Source organism: Mustelus asterias, chromosome 25, assembly GCF_964213995.1.
Source record: "Mustelus asterias chromosome 25, sMusAst1.hap1.1, whole genome shotgun sequence".
Lineage (NCBI taxonomy): Eukaryota > Metazoa > Chordata > Chondrichthyes > Carcharhiniformes > Triakidae > Mustelus > Mustelus asterias.
The window spans coordinates 8,586,842-8,607,610 of NC_135825.1; the positions used below are offsets into that span (position 1 = coordinate 8,586,842).

Sequence of the window (20,769 nt, forward strand, 5' to 3'; positions counted from 1 at the left end):
TCTGAGGCGTTCAAGTCAGGCGACACTGACCTATACAAAAAAGAAGTCTCACAACACCAGGTTAAAGTCCAACAGGTTTATTTGGTAGCACAAGCCACAAGCTTTCAGAGCGCTGCTCCTTCATCAGGTGAGTGGGAGTTCTTAGACCAGCATCCTCTGCTTTTCAACCTTTCCCCCAATGTGCAGATTATCTCAAAGCCGATCCTCTCAGTCCTGGGACATCACTGCAGGAGTTCCTCAGGGTGAGTGTCCGAGGCCCCAACCACCTTCAGCTGCTCCATCACTGACCTTCCCTCCATCACAAGGTCTGAAGTGGGGATGTTCGCTGATGATTGCACAATGTTCAGCACCATACGCAACTCGTCAGATACTGCAACAGGTCAGGCAGCGTCTGGTGTGGCAAAATGTTTCTTCATTTCACTCCTGAATGTCTAAAATACTAAACATTGTCTAAAATCCAATGTGCCCCAAGTCCTGGACTCCCCAACCTGTTCTTATTGTAGTCGGGTGCCGTGTTTGGGAGCAGGACAGCGACACGGGATTGGGATGACTGTTCATGTGGAGGATACACACCAGGAATAAGCCCAGGTTGGGGAATCCAGGACTTGGGGCACACTGGATTTTAGACAATGTTTAGTATTTTAGACATTCAGGAGTGAAATGAAGAAACATTTTGCCACACCAGACGCTGCCTGACCTGTTCCAGTATCTGACGAGTTGCGTAAGGTGCTGAACATTGTCCAATCATCAGCGAACATCCCACTTCAGACCTTGTGATGGAGGAAAGGTCAGTGATGGAGCAGCTGAAGGTGGTTGGGGCCTCGGACACTCACCCTGAGGAACTCCTGCAGTGATGTCCAGGGACTGAGAGGATCGGCTTTGAGATAATCAGCACACAGGGGGAAAGGTTGAAAAGCAGAGGATGCTGATCTAAGAACTCCCACTCACCTGATGAAGGAGCAGCGCTCTGAAAGCTTGTGGCTCGTGCTACCAAATAAACCTGTTGGACTTCAACCTGGTGTTGTGAGACTTCTTACTGTGCCCACGCCAGTCCAACGCCAGCATCTCCACATCATGGCGATACAAGAAAGCCAGATATGATCTATGGAGATCTATCAAAGATGTCAAAAGACAGTACTAGAACAAGCTAGAATCCCAGGCTAGCCACATTGTACCCCGCCGACTATGGCAAGGTCTTCAAGATATAACGGGCTACAAGATGAAGGCAGGTAAAATCGCCGGCTCCAATGCACCCCTCCCTGATGAGCTCAATGCATTCTATGCCTGTTTTGAGCAAGAGGTCAGCAAGAGCACGCCCTCCATCCCTGAAGCCTCAGATGAACTTGTATCCGAGATCACCCTTGCCGATGTCAGAGCAGCCTTCTCAAAAGTCAACCCATGGAAAGCAACTGGCCCAGATGGGTTTCCCTGACATGCACACAGGTCTTGCGTGGACCAGCTGGTGGGGGTATTCGCAGACTTCTTTAACCTCTCTTTACACCAATCTGAGGTCCCTACCTGCTTCAAGAAGATGACCATCATCCCGGTACCAAAGGAAAGCCAGGCAGCGTGCCTTAATGACTATTATCTGGTGGCCCTGACATCAATCATTATGAAGTGCTTCAAAAGGTTAGTTGGCAAAAATCAATTCCAGTCCCCCAGATTGCCTGGATCCACTACAGTTTGCCTATCGGCGCAACAGGTCCAAAGCAGACGCCATCTCCCTGGCCCTACACTCAACCCTGGAACACCTAGATAACAAGGACACCTATGTCAGACTCCAATTTATTGACTACAGCTCAGCCTTCAACACCATTATTCCTACGAGACTCATCTCTAAACCTCGTGGTCTGGGCCTCGGCTCCTCCCACTACAACTGGATCCTAGATTTCCTAATCCACAGGCCGCAGTCAGTAAGGATAGGCAACAACACCTCCTCCACGATCATCCTCAACACCGGTGCTCCACAAGGTTGTGTCCTCAGCCCCTTACTATACTCCTTATACACCTATGACTGTGTGGCCAAATTCCCCTCCAACTCGATTTTCAAATTTGCTGATGACACCACCGTAATGGCTCGGACCTCAAACAATGACGAGACAGAGTACAGGAATGAGATAGAGAATCTGGTGAACTGGTGCAGCAACAATAATCTCTCCCTCAATGTCAACAAAACGAAGGAGATAGTCATTGATTTGAGGAAGTGTTGAGGAGAACATGCCCCTGTCTACATCAATGGGGATGAAGTAGAAATGATTTGAGCAAGAGGTGAGTGAGAGCATGCCCTCCATCCCTGAAGCCTCGGATGAACCTGTATCCGAGGTCACTCTTGCCGATGTCAGAGTAGCCTTCTCAAAAGTCAACCCATGGAAAGCAACTGGCCCAGATGGGGTTCCCTGACAAGCACACGATCCTGCATGGACCAGCTGGCGGGGGTACTCGTAGACATCTTCAAGCTTTTAGGTGTCCAGATTACCAACAACCTGTCCTCATCCCTCCAAGCAGACGCTACAGTTAAGAAAGCCCACTAACTTACTTTCTCAAGAGATTAAAGAAATCTGACATGCCTGTTACAACTCTAACCAACTTCTACAGATGCACCATAGAAAGCATTCTTTCTGGTTGTATCACGGCTTGGTACGGCTCCTGTTCTGCCCAAGACCGCAATAAATTGCAAAGGGTCGTGCATGTAGCCCAATCCATCACACAAACCAGCCTCACACCCATTGACTCTGTCTACACTCCCTGCTGCCTCGGCAAAGCAGCCAGCATAATTAAGGACCCCCATGCACCCCGGACATTCTCTCTTCCAACTTCTTTCATCAGGAAAAAGATACAAAAGTCTGAGGACACGTATCAACCAACTCAAAAACAGCTTCTTCCCAGCTGCCATCAGACTTTTGAATGGACCTATCTCGCATTAAGTTGATCTTTCTCTACACCCTAGCTATGACTGTAACACTACATTCTGTACTCTCTCTTTTCCTTCTCTATGCTTTGCCTGTATAGTGCGCAAGAAACAATACTTTTCACTGTATGTTAATACGTGACAATAATAAATCAAATCAAAAAACCAGTAGTCAGATAAGTTGTAGCTAAAATTTCTTCTATCTCCTTCGTTATTGGCCTGTTGAGGATGATTCCAAGGTTATAGTGTTATTAACGGGCGATTAACAATGTTGTTCTTCTATTTTTCACTAATAGGAGCTGAGCCCTTATTACCAATGAGTCCTAATTTTCACCCTCCTCCTATTCTGGATGGTGGAGCCGAGTGTTAATGCCTTTAACTTCAGCCTTTAACTTCAGAATCACTAATCTACAGGTTCCTTAGTCACGATAGCCACAGGTTTAGTTTGCACACCTCATTGTCAGTAAGATAGTGGTGTGAATGGGGGGGCGGGGCGGGGGGGGGGGTGGGGTTAGGAGGTGGCAGTCTCCCTTAGGGGAGATAATGATGGTGTCACTGGACTAACAGGCCCAGGCTAATGCTCTGGGGTCATGGGTTCAAAGCCCACCACGGCAGCTGGTGGAATTTAAATTTGATTGATAATAATGTCTATAATATTGTCAACGTGAAGCTAGTCCCAGCAGAATTATAGAGTCCTACCGCATGGAGAAAGGCCCTTCGGCTCAAACTGGTCCATGCAGATCAAAATGTCCATCCATGTGAACCCCATTTCCCTGCACTTGGCCCATATCCTTCCAAACTTTTCCTATCCATGTATCTGTCCAAATGCCTTTTGAATGTTGTCAATGTTCCTGCCTCAACCACTTCCGCTGGCAGCTCATTCTATATGCGTACCGCCCTCTGTGTAAAATAGTTGCCCCTCCCATTTATTATTCCACTCTCTTACCTTAAACTGATGCCCTCTAATCCTCGATTCCCCAACCCTGGGAATATGACTGAGTGCATCCCCACCCTATCCATGCCTCTCATGATCTTATACACCTCTATAAGATCCCCCCCTCAGTCTCCTATGCTCCAAAGAAAAAAATCCTAGTCTGTCCAATCTCTCCCTATAACTCAGTCCCTTGTGTCCCGGCAAATTCCTTGTGAATCGCTTCTGCACTCGTTCCAGTTTAATGGTCACCATGACAACTCTCATCAATGGTAAAAATCCACCTGGTTCACTAATGTCCTTTAGAGAGGGAAATCTGCTGTCCTTATCTGGTCTGGTCTACATGTGACTCCAGGCCCACAGCAGTGCGGTTGACACTTAATGGACCAGCAAGCCAATCAGTTCAAGGGTAATTAGGGATGGGCAACAACTGCTGGTCTTGCCAGCGATGCCCACATCACATGAAAGAATAGAGGAGAGAAAAGGTTGTCATGTAACCAGTCACATTGTCCTCTTGCCAGAGATTACTGTGTTCTCCTATTTCATTCAGCGACGGTCCAAGAAACCAAGATCATTTTGAGGCCAGTACACCGTTTCCTAATCAATGACATATGTTGTTCTGATGTGGTTGCAACCTTTGTAAAGACGCTGAACCGCGTAACCGTGCTCTGCCCCAGGTTCAAGTGCCCGGCTCGAGGGATGAGTGTGTCGGTACAAGCAAATAGGAAAGGCAGCCCAGGGGTCCCGGAATATTGAACAGAAACTCGATCAGGCATGATCCCAAACCAGAGGCCCCACCCGAAGCCAGCTCATTTTGGAACAATCCAGAACCTTGGTTGCTCACAAACCAGCCTCAGCACTGGCACTGTCAAAATACTAAAGAAAGGAAAAAGCACTGAAAACTCCCTGACTGGTTGGAGGAAGCCCCTATCTCATACTTACTTTCTCTCCAATTCATTAAATCTGGGGGCAGGTTCCCTCCCGTGTTGGGAGTACAGGCATTTAACCTGCACGGAAGAGGTATTCTAAGATCACTCAGTGTGTGACTTTGTGCAATACCAACTCTTAAAATGGGAGGCAATCAATAAAATAATTAATTAAACACCTTTGCTGCTTCCGTTCAACAGAAATTAAGACTAGCCGGCTAAAGGACTCCTTTGCCCGCTAGCTGGAGGACTCCAGCATTGGGCAGTGCCAATCAATCCCAAGTGGACATGGAGCCAACACTGCCGTAATTTAGAATCATAGAATCCTACAGTGCAGAAAGAGGCCATTCAGCCCATTGAGTCTGCACCGACCGCAATCCCACCCAGTCCCTATCCCCATAACCCCATAGAGTGACCCTAGCTAGTTCCCCTGACACTAAGGGGCAATTTATCATGGCCAATCCACCTAACCTGCACATCTTTGGGCTGTGGGAGGAAACCGGGGGGTACCCGGAGGAAACCCACGCAGACACGGGGAGAACGTGCAAACTCCACACAGACAGTGACCCCCAAGCCGGGAATCGAACCTGAGTCCCTGGGGTTGTGAGGCAGCAGTGCTAACCACTGTGCCACCGTGCCACCCACTTGGTGATGTCACTCAAAGACATCATAAGATGGCTGGTGTGGGAAATGTTACAGAACTACAGGCATAGGACGGGCCAAATGACCCCCCTTCTGTCATTTGCCATTCTATGATTCTAGGTGCTCTTCCAAGGTAGGACGTGAGGAAGATTGTGGAGGCAGAGTTGAGAATGACTCTTGGACACATATGCTAAAGCTTCTTTTAACATCGTAAACATTCCCCATCTTTGTACATTAAGCGAAAATTGGCCAGATTCGATAATTCCGCCATTGATATGGACCCTTCTCCCTGGGTAATTTTGCCACCAGTAAAATAGTGTGACAATGGCATCCCAAAATACTCCGGGCCCCTGTGTTGCCGAGAAAGCTATCCAAAGAGGTGGTGCTGTAGGGGTGTTCCAATGACCCAACATTACTATATACCCATTCCCCATGGAAACGCACCAAAACTGTACCACCTGAAATCCACGTAGGAACACCACGGGACTGTCGACATTTCGCTGTTGAATTTGTTACAAGGACAGGGTAAATAGTAATGCTGGGGCATGTGGTGATGATGTACATACACAGCTTGTGCTCACACAGTCAGAGCGGCACACTTATAATATATACTGTGCAGACAAATCTCCGGAATTTACTCTCCGCTTTTGCTCGGTAACACAGCTGTTTAAAGGATGTCAAAGGCTCTCTTGCAAATGTGCTACAGCTGAGCTTCTGAGAGACCGAAACAAGATTCACAAAGATAGTCAATCGCTAAATGGAGCAAAAACTGCCAACAGTATATATTGTAAGAAAAATAGCAGATACTTGTAGGCGGGTTTAAGGCTCTAATCTAAGATGAAAGGGCTCAGACATTTACAAGTTTGACTGAGCCTTTCTTGGTCCTGAATCCCACGCCCTCAGATTAGAGCCTTTGGTTCTATGCATTTTCTCCAGTATCTGTTTTTCTGGCCATGAGCACTGAAGAAGCTCCCCCTTTCCTCCCACCCTGTCTCCCGTTACCTCCTTCTGTTTTGGCAATCTCAGGAGTGGGGGTGGCTTCAGATAGAGAGGCAAAGAGGAAGAAAAAAGGAGGAAAAACAAACAAGACTAAATATTAAGAAAAGACAACAGGTACACAGCCATCGAAACAAGAGATTAAGATTGAATTGCCACCTTGTTAATAGCTCAATATTCATTAGCCTTGTTGTAATATACCCTGACTGCATTCTGTGATGCTTACCCACTATGTCACATGACATACACACTCACTGTTATTTTGCATATTCAATTGGAAAATGTTGATGAATACATTTGACAAAGAATCATCCAGACTCAAAACGTTGGCTCTATTCTCTCTCCACAGATGCTGTCAAGACCTGCTGAGATTTTCCAGCATTTTCTGTTTTTGTTTCAGATTGCAGCATCCGCAGCAATTTGCATTTATAGGATATACATTTTCAGGGTTTGTTTCGGAGTGTTTAGTGTACATGGACAACACTAATCCTCAGTAGCACGACAAGCAACAGACCTGTACTTGGTACATGTACCTTAAATTACGGGGCATGGCCTCAAAACAAGGGGGAGCAGATTTAGGACTGAGTTGAGGAGGAACTTCTTCACCCAAAGGGTTGTGAATCTGTGGAATTCCCTGCCCTGTGAAGCAGTTGAGGCTACCTCGTTGAATGTTTTTAAGGCAAGGATAGATAGATTTTTGAACAGTAAAGGAATTAAGGGTTATGGTGAGCGGGCGGGTAAGTGGAGCTGAGTCTACAAAAAGATCAGCCATGATCTTATTGAATGGCGGAGCAAGCTCGAGGGGCCAGATGGCCTACTCCTGCTCCTAGTTCTTATGCTCTTATTAAACTTTACAACATGTACCAGAGGAACAACCTGTGCACATGGTCATCTCATCCTGGTGGACGGAGATTTCATCATGATTAAGTTTTGCTTTTATACTTTGTTTTTCCAAAGAACCTTGATTAGATTGAAGCCAATATCTCATTTCCAGGCTTCCTTTATTCTATTAATGAATGAACTAAATTAGATTAGATTCCAGTAGGTGTCTGCCATTCCATATTTAAATTATCTGAATTCCTTGAATCACTCACAGTCTTTCATTTATTCCCAGATATTGATTACATTTTCTGTATAACAGTTTGTATTAGACACAAGAGCCAAACATTTCTAAAGCCTCCACCAACTCTGAGGAAGCAAAAAATGATACCAACGGGGAACAGGGCCTGGGTGGGATTATGGTTGGTGCAGACTCGATGGGCTGAATGGCCTCCTTCTGCACTGTAGGGATTCCCTGATATTTAGGATTTCCACAATTCAAGGTTGGCAGTCCTGATTCCCATAACTCTGGACGCTAAGGATCAAATGGTCTCACCTGTCCTGTTGAATTCCAGCAACTACTCAGAGATTGGCTACATCCCACACACGCTGAACTCACTGAATGGCCTCTGCCAGCCCTTTACATGGTTAGGCATCTCAGACACGATGGGGACTCTCTTCCCTTCACCGGGCAAAGGTGGGAGGTCAGTACAAGTCAGATTGTCATAGTCCCCTGCAACAGGTGAAGGTATATAGTTCCTGGGGTCAATTCTACTCATTGAGGAGTTGGGACACTGTACCCAGAGTGAACCAAGAGGCCATCAAATTCGGTCAGGGCTCCTGCTCCTGATTCTGCAGACTCAGAAGTCTCACAACACCAGGTTAAAGTCCAACAGGTTTATTTGGTAGCACAAGCTCTCGGAGGGCTGCCCCTTCATCAGGCGATGAAGGAGCAGCGCTCCGAAAACTTGTGCTACCAAATAAACCTGTTGGACTTTAACCTAATGTTGTGAGACTTCTTACTGTGCCCACCCCAGTCCAACGCCGGCATCTCCACATCTGCAGACTCTGCCAGAACATGCTGAGGTCACAACTGACCCTGGCTGTGATTCCCCTCAGGGGCAGATCAGCTGCTAACACCCAACCCTCTCAGTTGCCTATTGGAGAAAGATCTCTTTTAGACAAGTATGGCACCACTCAAACAAGCAACGGTGACTGTCTTTGGCAAAGGAGGGAAGAATATTAGGAGAAAGAAAACATACATTGAAAGATTAGTACTTTGGGCAAGAGTTGAGAAGAAATAAAAACAGAAAGTGCTGGAAATACTCAGCAGCTCAGGCAGCAACTGTGAAGAGAGAAACAGAGTTAACCGCCAGAATTCTCCAGGCCTTCCCGCTGGCAGGATCTTCCAGTCCCGCCAAGGTTGACTCCTCACAGCAGATTCCCTGGTGGTGGAGCGAGTGAGGCAAGCAAAAGCCCGTAGAGTTTGGCGGGACTGGAATATCCTGCCCAGAGCCAATGGGTTGTCGCATCCACGGCAGGAAAACCCACCACGACGGGGCTGGAAAGTCCTGGTCAATGACCCACCATCAGGACACACAACAGATCACAAATGTCAACTCTGTTTCTCTCTCAGCAGAAGTGGCTGGATCTGAATGTTTCCAGCATTTTCTGTTTTTATTTCAGATTTCCAGCATCCGCAGTATTCTGCTCTTGACAAGGACAAGTTTCTGAATTAATTTCTAACACAACAGCGAGACCCTGAAAACCCACAAAGCAATGATATAATCCATGGCTGACCAGGGTCGGGAGACAGAGTCGAGTGAATTTGCTCCCTGGCACCTCTGGGGATGTATTGGTGATAGCCCCAGAGGAGGAAATCTGTGCTGGGTAGAGGGCAGAGGTTGTGGGGAGGTTCTGGGACTTGGAACCCCCACGGTCTTTTCTGCAAAGGGTCTTCTTTTGAATAACTAAGAAAAATTGTGACCAATTCCCAACCCAAGCTTAGGTCCATTTCCATTCAGACCTCTGCACATCCTCCCCCATGCCCTCCGATTTGACCAGTACACCTGATTTCTCGAGACACGTTCTCTCTCCCTAACTACATGGTGGGTATCATCTGAGACCTGGGGCTTGGGAAATCCATCTCCTTAACGAGTGGGTGGGGACTCCACTGGGAATTCCCTTGTGTGATAACCCCCAGGTCTTGCATGGATAATCCCTGACTAACCTCCCTATAGGACTTGTTAAATATGAGCTCCCTGGGGATTGGTAATTAACTAACCAGGTGGAGCTCGTATACCGAATCCTGTATAAAGCAAGCCCTTGAGTGGGTCCATTATTGTACAGGGGTTCCAGTTGGGACCTGTTTGTGTTCATCACAGGCTTGTGGTTTTGCTTTACATTATTTTGTGCAATAAAGCACTGTTCCATTACAGCTGAGTCCCGGGGTTTTTTATACTTTGCAAAAACTGAGAAGTCACATATCTAGCGAGAGGCTGTCAGAAAGGCAGCATAATATCAGTCCTTCGTCTTTTATCACTACTCAAGTGGCAAGGGCAGCATGTTGAACAGTCCTGGTTTCTCTACTGCCGTTAAGAGTACCCTCACCTCAGTTACACATGTGGTGATCCGGCAATCCAGCTTGTAAGTGGGTAGATGCTGGAAGAGGCACACTTTGGGTCAGGACCCAGGTATACCCGGGCTCAGCCTTAACCCGGATTTTCCTGATGGGTTTTGCAAAGTGTCGATTCTCCACCTGCCCAACTAAGGTCATGGATGCTGGAGGTCTCACCCCAATGACGCCACCAGGGTCAATGGTGCCGAATGCTGGAGTTCTTGGCATACTTTCCTCTCATATCTGCTGGAGCTTTGGAGACTGGTATTCTTGGAGAAGAACAGAGCACACTAGCCCCTTTAAGTGGCGGGTACAAGCATCACCTTGGCAAAGGTCGGCCAGGATCACAGTCAAAGCTGAAGGGTGAAGGGTAGGTGGACATGACACTCTCCTCATACTCCATCGGAGAGGGTGGTGGAAGCTGGATAATTTTACGAAGAGGTTGGACAGATGTTTGAGGATGAGGATCTTACAGGGTTATGAGCAAAGGTGGGGCATCTGGGAATGAGCACGCCTGCTCTTTAAAAGAGGAAGCACAGCATGATGGGACGAATGGCCTCCTTCTGTTCCTTACTTTCGATTTTCATACTGTTAAAAGGGGCCCTGGAGGCAATTCCGACCCCAGCCCAGTGGGTTCCTGAGACTCAGCCAGATTTGGAGCCTTTGGCTGGATTTTCTGGCCTGTGTGGGCATGAGAATGATTGACGTTCACCCACAGTGGTGCTAGAATCAGCTACAAGGGTGCCCACCAAATGACTGGTATCTTGACAAATACATGAATCGAATGGGAGTAGAGGAATATGGTCCCGGGAAGGGTAGGGGGTTTTAGTTCAGACGGGCAGCATAGGTCGGTGCAGACTTGGAGGGCTGAAGGGCCTGTCCCTGTGCTGTAATTTTCTTTGTTCTGACCCTTCCTACTCTGGCAGGGTGAGCAGTGGTGGTCACAGTCCTGATGGAATTACAGGATTGCTGGATGTTGGATTTTTCCTGGGCCCGAGTAAATAATTCAACAAATCTCCGAATCTTTGACTGATGGGGCCCTGAGGATGTGGTTAGAAATGAGAGAGTCAGTCCACTGATCGATGGCAGCCTGGGTTTTGCAACGCAACGAGTCACTGGCACCAAACCTCAGAGGATGTCAACCAATCGCTTCTTCACGCCATGATATTTTTTCCCATTCCTATTGGGCCTTGTTCACTTGACTTCACAGAAATCAAATGAAAATAAAAACCCAAAAGGAACTGAACTGGAATTCCAAACCTCGGCCCACACACCTTCGCACCATCTGAATCCTTGTTTAAACTGGCACAAAGTCATTTATTAACATCGTTAGGGCTGGACCCTCAATAAAAGCAGGATAGATACCTTTATCGGGATAAAAGGAAGGGTTTAAGTGCATCAGATTTTGGGATCACAAAGGTCCTCCTATAATTGCTCGAGAAAGCATCACATTCCCCATTGCGTACACAGTAAGAGGCAACCCCCTGTTGTACCCCAATCTGCAACAGGAGGGATGGAGTAAGACACAGGGTGTGGAGGACTGACTGAGAGTGGATTCTCTAATCCAGTCACTTGGACGTGATTACCCACTTTGGAGATTAGACATTCGCCGGAAGTTTACAGCCTTGCCCGCCACGGAATCGGAGCGGGCGAGGGGCGGACAGCGGAAATGTCTGTTGACCTCGGGCGGGAATTTCCGGTCTCGCTCGAGCGAGGCTGTGAAATCCCGCCCACAGTGTCCATGCAGCTCGTGGTCAATCTGCTGACTGGGGCCAGTGGAGTTTGAAATGTCGAGCCTGTCGATTCCAATTGATGTTGCCTTCAGACTTGGTTTGACGCACACACGCCAGTGGGACTCAAACGCAAATGGAGAAGGCTATCCAATAACTATCCGGTGTGATCCTAAAACCTGTTACTTTAATTAGAGGGTGTCAAAGCGGTAACTTAGTAACTATAGGTTAAGAGGTACCATGCACATGCACAGAGTATACAAGGATGAAGTTTGAAAGGCACATTTAAAGGGTGTATAGGTTTGTAGATGTGTGTGTACCTGCGGGTGGGTTGGAAGGTTCATATACTCCATCATTTGAGATGTATGGTAAACCTCAATTTCTTTTTAACAAATGCCCCATGCTACTTTCATCTGAATTTAGCTTGTCTATAAGCTTTGTGTAACGACTTTAATCAGCCAATTGAGGTGGGCCTGTTAGAATATGAACTCCCTGATTAAGGGCCAAATTGATGGGGCAATCAGGGAGCCTCTTGCTTTGTACTTAACCAGGCGTGTCAGTTCCTCTGGCACTCCGAGTGTAGACAGCTAACTGAACGCACTCTGTACACTGTTGTCAGACTTGTAAATAAAGGGATTTTGGTGAAGGGATGTATGCCTCCGAGGACTTACTACACTTTGGATTAAAGATTATAGAATCAGTTTCATCCATGGCACCCTCTTCTCTCCTGTTCCTCCAACAGCACCCAGTCTACTGTCATTCACACAAAGTCTGCTTCATTTCTTGAAGAAGTACATTAGTTAAGGTTTCTCTTTCTCTTTTAACCTGGAGCCCATTTAACCGGAAGGTCTTTCCTTCCCCCTCTGCCCTCTTACCTTCGTTCTCAAAGTCGGGCGAGTCCAATACGATCGCTTCTCCGAGCCCTTGGCGGGTCTGAGCAAAGACGTAAAACCTGTACCTGGTGTTTGCATCCACCCTCTCCAACTTGTAAGTGGTCACGTCTGGGCCAAGCCTGGGAATTGTGGAATTGCGTCTTGCCCGGGAGCCAGTCACTGAGAAAGTAAAGAAAGAGAAGAAAGTTTGTTTCAAAGTTACAAAATCCACCTCAGAAAGACAACTCAAACCCAAACTCACTCGCGCTGGCGCTATTGTGATGCAGTTCATTGGTCATCTCACTGCCAAGGACAAGACATTACCCTACCTTGACAACACCAACACCTGCAAGTTCTCCTCCAAGCCACACACCACTTTGACTTGGATCAATATAAAACCATATTGCTGTTCCATCATTGTTGCTAAGCCAGGATCCTGGAATTCCCTTTTGAACAGCACTGTGGGTACACCTGCACCAGGTAGACTGCAACAGATCATATAGGTGGCACACCACCAGCTGCTTAAGGGGCAACTGGGGATAGGCACCAATTGCTTACTGTGGTAACGTGGCCCCTTTAAGGGGGCGATCCTTTGCGGGCCAGGTGATCGGACCAGTCCCTATGGAGAGCTGCGCGGGTAGCTGAGCCAATCGGGAGCGAGGCCGCATGCCTGGGGTGGGGGAACACCTCAGTTGGAACCAGGGAGGAGAGGTATTCGCTCTGTCAGATCCTTGTCTTGTATATTTATTATATTAGGGATATATTGTACATTTATTATATTATTGGGGAGGCGACGGCCCAGTGGTATTATCGTTAGACTCTTAATCCAGAAACTCAGCTAGTGTGCTGAGGATCCCGCCACGGCAGATGGTGGAATTTGAATTCAATAAAAAAAATCTGGAATTAAGAATCCACTGATGATCATGAAACCATTGTCAGTTGTCGGAATAACCCATCTGATTCGCTAATGTCCATTAGGGAAGGAAATCTGCCGTCCTTACCTGGTCTGGCCTACATGTGACTCCAGAACCACAGTAATGTGGTTGACTCTCAACTGCCCTCGAAATTGCCGGGTGAGACACTCAGTTCAAGGGTAACTAGCAATGGGCAATAAATACTGGCCCAGCCAGCGACGCCCATGTCCCACATATGAATTTTAAAACGTTATTATATTAACTAACAAGTGTTTCTTGTTTGAGACACAGTGAATTGGCTTCATCTTTCCTACACTGACCTTGCCAGGGATACCCACACTGCATGAAAGAAGGGAAACCTCATACTCATTCCACTGCTCGCTGATACCATTTCATTCCCAAAGGAAGAACCAGCGATTTCTATAGCGCCTTGCACAACCTTAGAACATCCCAAAGTGCTTTCCAACCAATCAGAAACATTTGAACTGTTGCCACTTTTGAAACGCAGCAGCCAATCGGCACACAGTCAGCTCCCGCAATCCCGTCACTAACAATCTACCCGTGCCCACCCTGACATCACCATTTACCAGCTGTTTGGCAATGGTGTCCCCTCTCTGCCAGTCGCTGCCAATTCCAACTCACTTGTGCCACCACTGTCACAGAATCAATACTGTTACCCTGCGCCCCTCCACCAATACTGCGGGATCCTCTGTATGGTTTGCCCAGTTAAAAGGCTTCATTTTAAGTGATTTCTGCCGAATGTAATTAATTGTAATTATGCGAACTTAAACTAATTTGGCCACATCAGCTCGGAATTCTGGGTCCAGCCTGGCGACTTAGCAGCATTCTCTGGAAGTACAATGTAAGGTTAAGAGAAGTTTTCTCCTGGCCACAGAGGCCAGTTGTTGATGTTAGCTGTAGACTGCTTGTACCCAACATTGTAATAATATAAGGATTCAGTTATACTGTAGATCGATGTTTAGTTTGTTTGATCCAGACTATGTTTTGAGTTGTTCGATCTAGCACTGGCTTTTGGCTGCTCTCTCCCTCTCTCTCTCTTTCTCTCTCGCTCGCTCTTAAGTAATCCATATTTCGCTATCTGGAAAATGCTTATAAAAAATGCTTAAATAAAGGAGTATTTACTTCGGACCAGTCGTGCTCAAGCTTATTCTGAAGAAGTAAACAATCCCTTCAATTACCCACCGCTGCTGACTGACACTGTGACACAACAGCCTGCCCAGTCATGTATCTTATGAAGAGAGACTGCACACTGACTCAGGAAGTTGCTCAAAAGAATTTATTTACACTATGTACAATATGTATTATTTTAAAGTTTATTTATTAGTGTCACAAGTAGACTTACTGAAGTTACTGTGAAAATCCCCAGTGAAAATGCCACACTCCAGAGCCTGTTCGGGTACACTGAGGGAGAATTTAGCATGGCCAATGCACCTAACCAGCACGTCTTTTGGACTGTCGGAGGAAACTGGAGCACCCAGAGGAATCCCACGCAGACATGGGGAGAATGTGCAAACTCCACACAGACAGTGACCCAAGCTGGGAATTGAACCCGGGTCCCTGGCGCTGTGAGGCAGCAGTGCTAACCACTGTGCCACTATACCGCCCCGAGTTACCGAGTAGTGTGAAGATACTGTGCCTTTAAGAAATCTATTTGAGTCATGTATCGTGTGCAGGATTTTTTTTTTAACGGTGCCATTGGGTCTGTAACCGGCATCCTGTACTGTTACTACAGCAGCATAATTGCTCCTAATTGTTCGAATGTTTGCTTTAATCTGGACTATTGTTGTTCTGTTGAGTTTAGTGTTTCCCTGGGATTTTGCACAGTATGGCTCGATTGGGTTGATTGACAAAAAGAATCAGGTGACTGGGTGGAGCAAGGCTTACAAACATCTGCCGTTTGAGATCTTTAGAGTGAGTGGTCACTTTTTCTGTCTCTCTTTCTCTTTCTAAATTCAGAGACTAGAATCTGACAGGAAATATGTCTCTTTCTCTGAGATCATAGAATCATAGAATTATATAGTGCAGAGGAGGCCCTTCAGCCCATTGAGTCCGCACCAACACATTAGAAACACCTGAACTCCCACCTAATCCCATCTGCCAGCATTTGGCCCATAGCCCTGAATGTTATGTTGTGCCAAGTACTCATCCAAGGTACTTTTTAAAGGATGTGAGGCAACTCGCCTCTACCACCCTCCCAGGCAACGCATTCCAGACCGTCACCACCCTCTGGTTAGAAACGGTTTTCCTTACATTCCCCCCTAAACGTCCTGCCCATCACCTTGAACCTCTGTCCCTTCGTGACTGACCCTTCAACTAAGGAAACAGCTTCCTATTCACCCTGTCCATGCCCCTCATAATCTTGTACACCTCGATCACCCTCAGTCTTCTCTGCTCCAACGAAAACAACCCAAGCCTACCCAACCTCTCTTCATAACTTAAATGCTCCATCCCAGGCAGCATCCTGGTGAATCTCCTCTGCACCCTCTCCAGTGCAATCACATCATTCCTATAATGTGGCGACCAGAATTGCACACAGTGCTCCAGCTGTGGCCTCACTAAAGTTCTAAACAACTCCAACATGACTTCCCTGCTTTTGTAATCTGTGCCGCGATTAGTAAAGGCAAGTGTCCCATATGCCTTTTTCACCACCCTACTAACATGCCCTTCCGCTTTCAGAGATCTGTGGACAAACACGCCAAGGCCCCTTTGTTCCACAAAACTTCCTAGTGTCCTACCATTCATCGAGCACTTCCTTGTCAAATTACTCCTTCTGAAGTGTATCACCTCACGCTTTTCATTCCATCTGCCACTTATCTGCCCATTTGACCTTCCATCTATATCTTCTTGTAGCCCAAGACACTCCGCCTCACTGTTAACCACCGTCCAATCTCTGTGTCATCCGCAAATTTACTAATCCTAACCCCCTACATAGTCATCAACGTCATTTATATAAATGGTGAATAATAGGGGTCCCAACACAGATCCCTGTGGTACGTCACTGGACACTGGCTCCCAGTCACCAAAGCAGCCTTCTCCCTATGACGGAGCCATTTTGAATCCACTTTATCAAATTACCCTGTGTCCCAAGTGAATTTCCCTTCTTTACAAGTCTCCCCTGTGGGACCTTGTCAGATTCTGCTGTTTGGTGGTGGATCTTTCTCTGGAGATGACTCTATGAGAGTCAGAAGACAGGTGTCTGTTTGGGTCTCTGTCCAGAGGTGTTAAAAGGCTGGAAGTCCAGCATCCATGTGAGCATAATTGTTTTTGGTGCTAACTGATTCCGAAAAGGGGATTTATGTCTATGGGGCATGTTGCGTAAAGTGGAACTATATAGATGGATAGCTGTTAAGAATTATACTTTGTCATGTTTATGTATTTTAATTGGTAAAAGTTATGCTCATTATTTTTGTTATATTTTAACTTAAATAAAGTTTGTTTTGATAAAAGCTTCCTAGTGAATGATACAGGGTAGACCATTTAGGATGGAGATGGGGAGACACTTCTTCACCCAAAGAGTGGTGAGCCTGTGGAATTCATTACCACAGGAAGTAGTTGATGCCAAAACATTGAATGTGCTCAAGAGGCGGCTGGATATAGCACTTGGAGCGAATGGGATCAAAGGTTATGGGGAGAAAGCAGGATTAGGCTGTTGAGTTGGACGATCAGCCATGATCAAAGGGCTCGAAGGGCCGAGTGGCCTCCTCCTGCTCCTATCTTCTGTGTTTCTCTACCTGAAGCATAATATCTCACCCTGATGCCAAAATTGAAAGGAAATGTTGGGGTCTGGGCTAACTTCATAACGTACCTTGGAGTTTCTGGTCTGGTCCCTAACAGAAGGCACATCTCTGATTGCTGCCTGTCTGTGATACCGTATCAAGCAAAGGACTGCTTGTCAGAGATGCATCATAGTCTAAGGACGGGATTTTCCGCTGTGCTCGCCCTGAAACCGGACAATCCCACTTTCCATGATCTGCCCCTCACCCGCTACGATTTCCGTGGTGGGTGGAACAGAAATATTTGCCTCACGTCACTTATCAGCATTTCTATTCCACTAACCGCACTACACCACACTGCCCACCATCTGCATCGCCACTGACAGAATAAGGTCAAAGACATCTAAATCAAGAAGAAAACTGCAATGTTGATAAAGTCACAGGTGGACTCCATCCCTCTCATCCCTGCTTGCCCTTCTCTCCCAGCTCCCCGACCCACCCCTCGGCCCCAAGTTAGACAGTGACAGCAGAAACTGACATTAACGATGGTGGGAATAAGGATGAGAGGGATGCTACTTTAGGGACAGTGGGCCCGAATTTACCATTTTCATTCGAAGTGCTGAATCTGGGCGCAATTCAGATCCGACGTGGAAATCTGTTCTCAGGCGCCCCCATATGCACTTGGCTTGAAAGAAAAATCGTGAGTCTGAATCGCGCTGTGGGCGGGGCTTAGCGTGCCCGAAACAATTGGAGCTCTGAACTGCACATGTGCAGTTAGAAAAAATTTGAAAAAGCGCCCCGGTGTCAGATCGTTCCCGAGCCGCAGAAAGCGGAGAAAGCGGCCCGGGAGCGAAAAGTGGGAACGATGGCCCCCACAGACATCACTGTCCCCCTTATCTACCCACCCCCCCCTGCTACCCAAACCAATCGCAACCCCCTGCCCCTTCCCCCCCACCGATCGCCCACAGAGTGGCAGCGGACCCCCCTGCCCCCCATCCCCCCTACCAGAGATCCATCTGGCCTCCCCCAACAGTGAGCGATTGGGCCGCCCACCCCCCCCCCACCAGAGATAAACCTTACCCACCTCCTCCCCCCCCGCCCCCCCCCAAACCAGAGAACGATCTGGCCTCACTCCCCTGCCAAGAGAATGATCTGGCCTCACTACTCCCCACCTCAAACCAGAGAATGAGCTGGCCTCCCTTCCCTCCCCCCTCGAGGTACATCTGACCCACCTCCCCCCACCCCGCAACCATTGATCTGAGTCAGAGAGCCTTTGGAAGCTCTGAACTCGCCTCTTCAGCAGCTGGAGCGCCCGATTCAGACTTTTATTCAGCATGTCCATTTCCACGCGATTCCGAATCGGCGAACGCGATGGTAAAGGGGGAAATGCTGATAAAGTTGGGCGGGCAGTTCATTAATTCAATTGAAATGCATGCAAATGCATTTAAATCGCCGTTGCGCCCGTTTCGGGCGCGAATCAGATTGCGGCCATTCCTGGGCCTCGGTAAAGTGGGCATCTGCGCGGACGTGGGCGCGGATCGCGTTAATTGCCTCACGCCCGTCTTTACCATGTTTGATTACCGCAATGGTAAAATCGGGCCCGGTGTCTTGCATTGTTTCCAACAATCTGACCACTGCAGTCTGTGAAATGACCCCAGAGTCCATTCAGTGCAGAGGAGGCCATTCGGCCCATCGAGCCTACACAGACAACAATCCCACCCTATCCAAAGAACCCTGATGTCTTCAAGTTTTTAGGTGTCCAGATCACCTGGTCCCTCCATGAGGATGCCTATTGTTAAGAAAGCTCACCAATGCCCCTACTTTCTCAGGAGGCTAAGGAAATTCAGCATGTCCGCTACAACTCTCACCAACTTCCAGAGTTGCACCATAGAAAGCATTCTTTCTGGTTGTATCATAGCTTGGTGTGGCTCCTGCTCTGCCCAAGACCGCAAGGAACTACAAAGGGTTGTGAATGAAGCCCAGTCCATCACGCAAACCAGCCTCCGATCCATTGACTCTGTCTACACTTCCCGTTGCCTCGGAAAAGCAGCCAGCATAATTAAAGACCTCATGCACCCTGGACATTCTCTCTTCCACCTTCTTCCGTCGGGAAAAAGATACAAAAGTCTGAGGTTACGTACCAACCGACTCAAAAACAGCTTCTTCCCTGCTGTCATCAGACTTTTGAATGGACCTACCTTGCATTAAAGTTGATCTTTCTCTACACCCTAGCTATGACTGTAACACTATTTTCTGCACTCTCTCGTTTCCTTCTCTATGAACGGTATGCTTTGTCTGTATAGCGCGCAAGAAACAATACTTTTCACTGTATGTTAATACATGTGACAATAATAAATCAAATCAAATCAAAACATCTCACACTCAAGAGTACATAACATTTGTAATTAATTCTCTGTTAAAGCCCTGTCCATAATACAATAAGAACTTTATTTTTAATATTCCCACACACTAATTCTGTTTTATACACACTGACTGTCAGATCAGGCAGCCATCATGATACATACATGGGTGGTACATTATCGTGTAGCCGGTGATGATTCCATTTGGATCGCGTGGAGGGGTCCATTGCAACGTGATGCTTTCCAGATCAGGCTGCCTGATTCTTAGAGAAGTTGGTTTTCCGGGCACTGGGAGAGAAATTCGAGAGGAAATCAGGAGTCAGCTCTGGCAGACAAAAGGGAACTCACAAAAGAGGAATTCTTTAACACAAAGGTCTGGTCACTGTCAACAAAAATCAGTCAAATCTTTGTATTTTCATTCTAATGTTCCCAAGTAAGAAGTCTCACAACACCAGGTTCAAGTCCAACAGGTTTATTTGGTAGCACGCGCTTTCGGAGCGTTGCCCCTTCATCAGGTGACTCGCCTGATGAAGGAGTGGCGTTCCGAAAGCTCGTGCTACCAAATAAACCTGTTGGACTTTAACCTGGTGTTGTGCGACCAGTTACTGTGCCCACCCCAGTCCAACGCCGGCAACTCCACATCAACGTTCCCAAGTCTCCTTGAGTGGACAATTCAAATCGGTTAAAAAAAAAAAGAGTGGTGACTACTCGTCATAACTACATTTGGTTTCTACTTCTGGGACCTGTCAGATAGATGGGTTGGAATTTTACCGCCTCGCCCGCCTGAGGCTCGTAAGATCCCACCCAAGCCCAATGGAGAATGCCGTTCTGCGAACCTCGCCCGCCCCGATTCTGGGGTGGGTGAGGCGGTAAAGTTCCAACCACGGTTTCTAAATTCATAGTGGGTGAGAGATCCAAAAGTCATTCCAGAGTTTGTGCAAAGTTGCATAGATTACAAGTTCACCTCTCAAATTTGCAGCAAGTTCCTACTCAGAGGTTAAAAAGAAAACCACTGGTGTCTAAACACCCAGGGGTAAGGTTTTGTCTTCATTGGCGACAATTGGCGAGAGTGAATTTTCTGCTGAAATCACAGAATGGAAATGAGCTGGGTTCTATTTTTTTCCACTGGATAGACCCAGACTTGCTGGGGAATAACACCCTTATTTGGGTAAAAATAACCCAGAGACATGTGGCGAGGTAAAAATGGCGCACAAATCGCTGGACAATTTGCCTTTGTGAAAACGGGAACTCACCCCCAGTCTCCTCGCCAGCATTGTCACGAGGTTATGCCCCCATTTATTTTTGAAAATATAATTTTAC

At 47.2% G+C, this 20,769-nt stretch overlaps 1 protein-coding gene across 1 annotated transcript in view; it reads right to left on the reverse strand.

The window, feature by feature from the left end:
- Positions 1 to 20,769, reverse strand: part of nfasca (neurofascin homolog (chicken) a) — a 279,787-nt gene that overhangs the window by 45,616 nt on the left and 213,402 nt on the right. Inside the window, exons 25-26 of the mRNA XM_078242069.1 lie at positions 19,615 to 19,737; positions 12,445 to 12,621 (exon numbers count right to left, since the gene is read on the reverse strand). Of these exons, the coding sequence (XP_078098195.1) occupies positions 12,445 to 12,621; positions 19,615 to 19,737 (300 nt within the window). The remainder of the gene's footprint in view (positions 1 to 12,444; positions 12,622 to 19,614; positions 19,738 to 20,769) is intronic.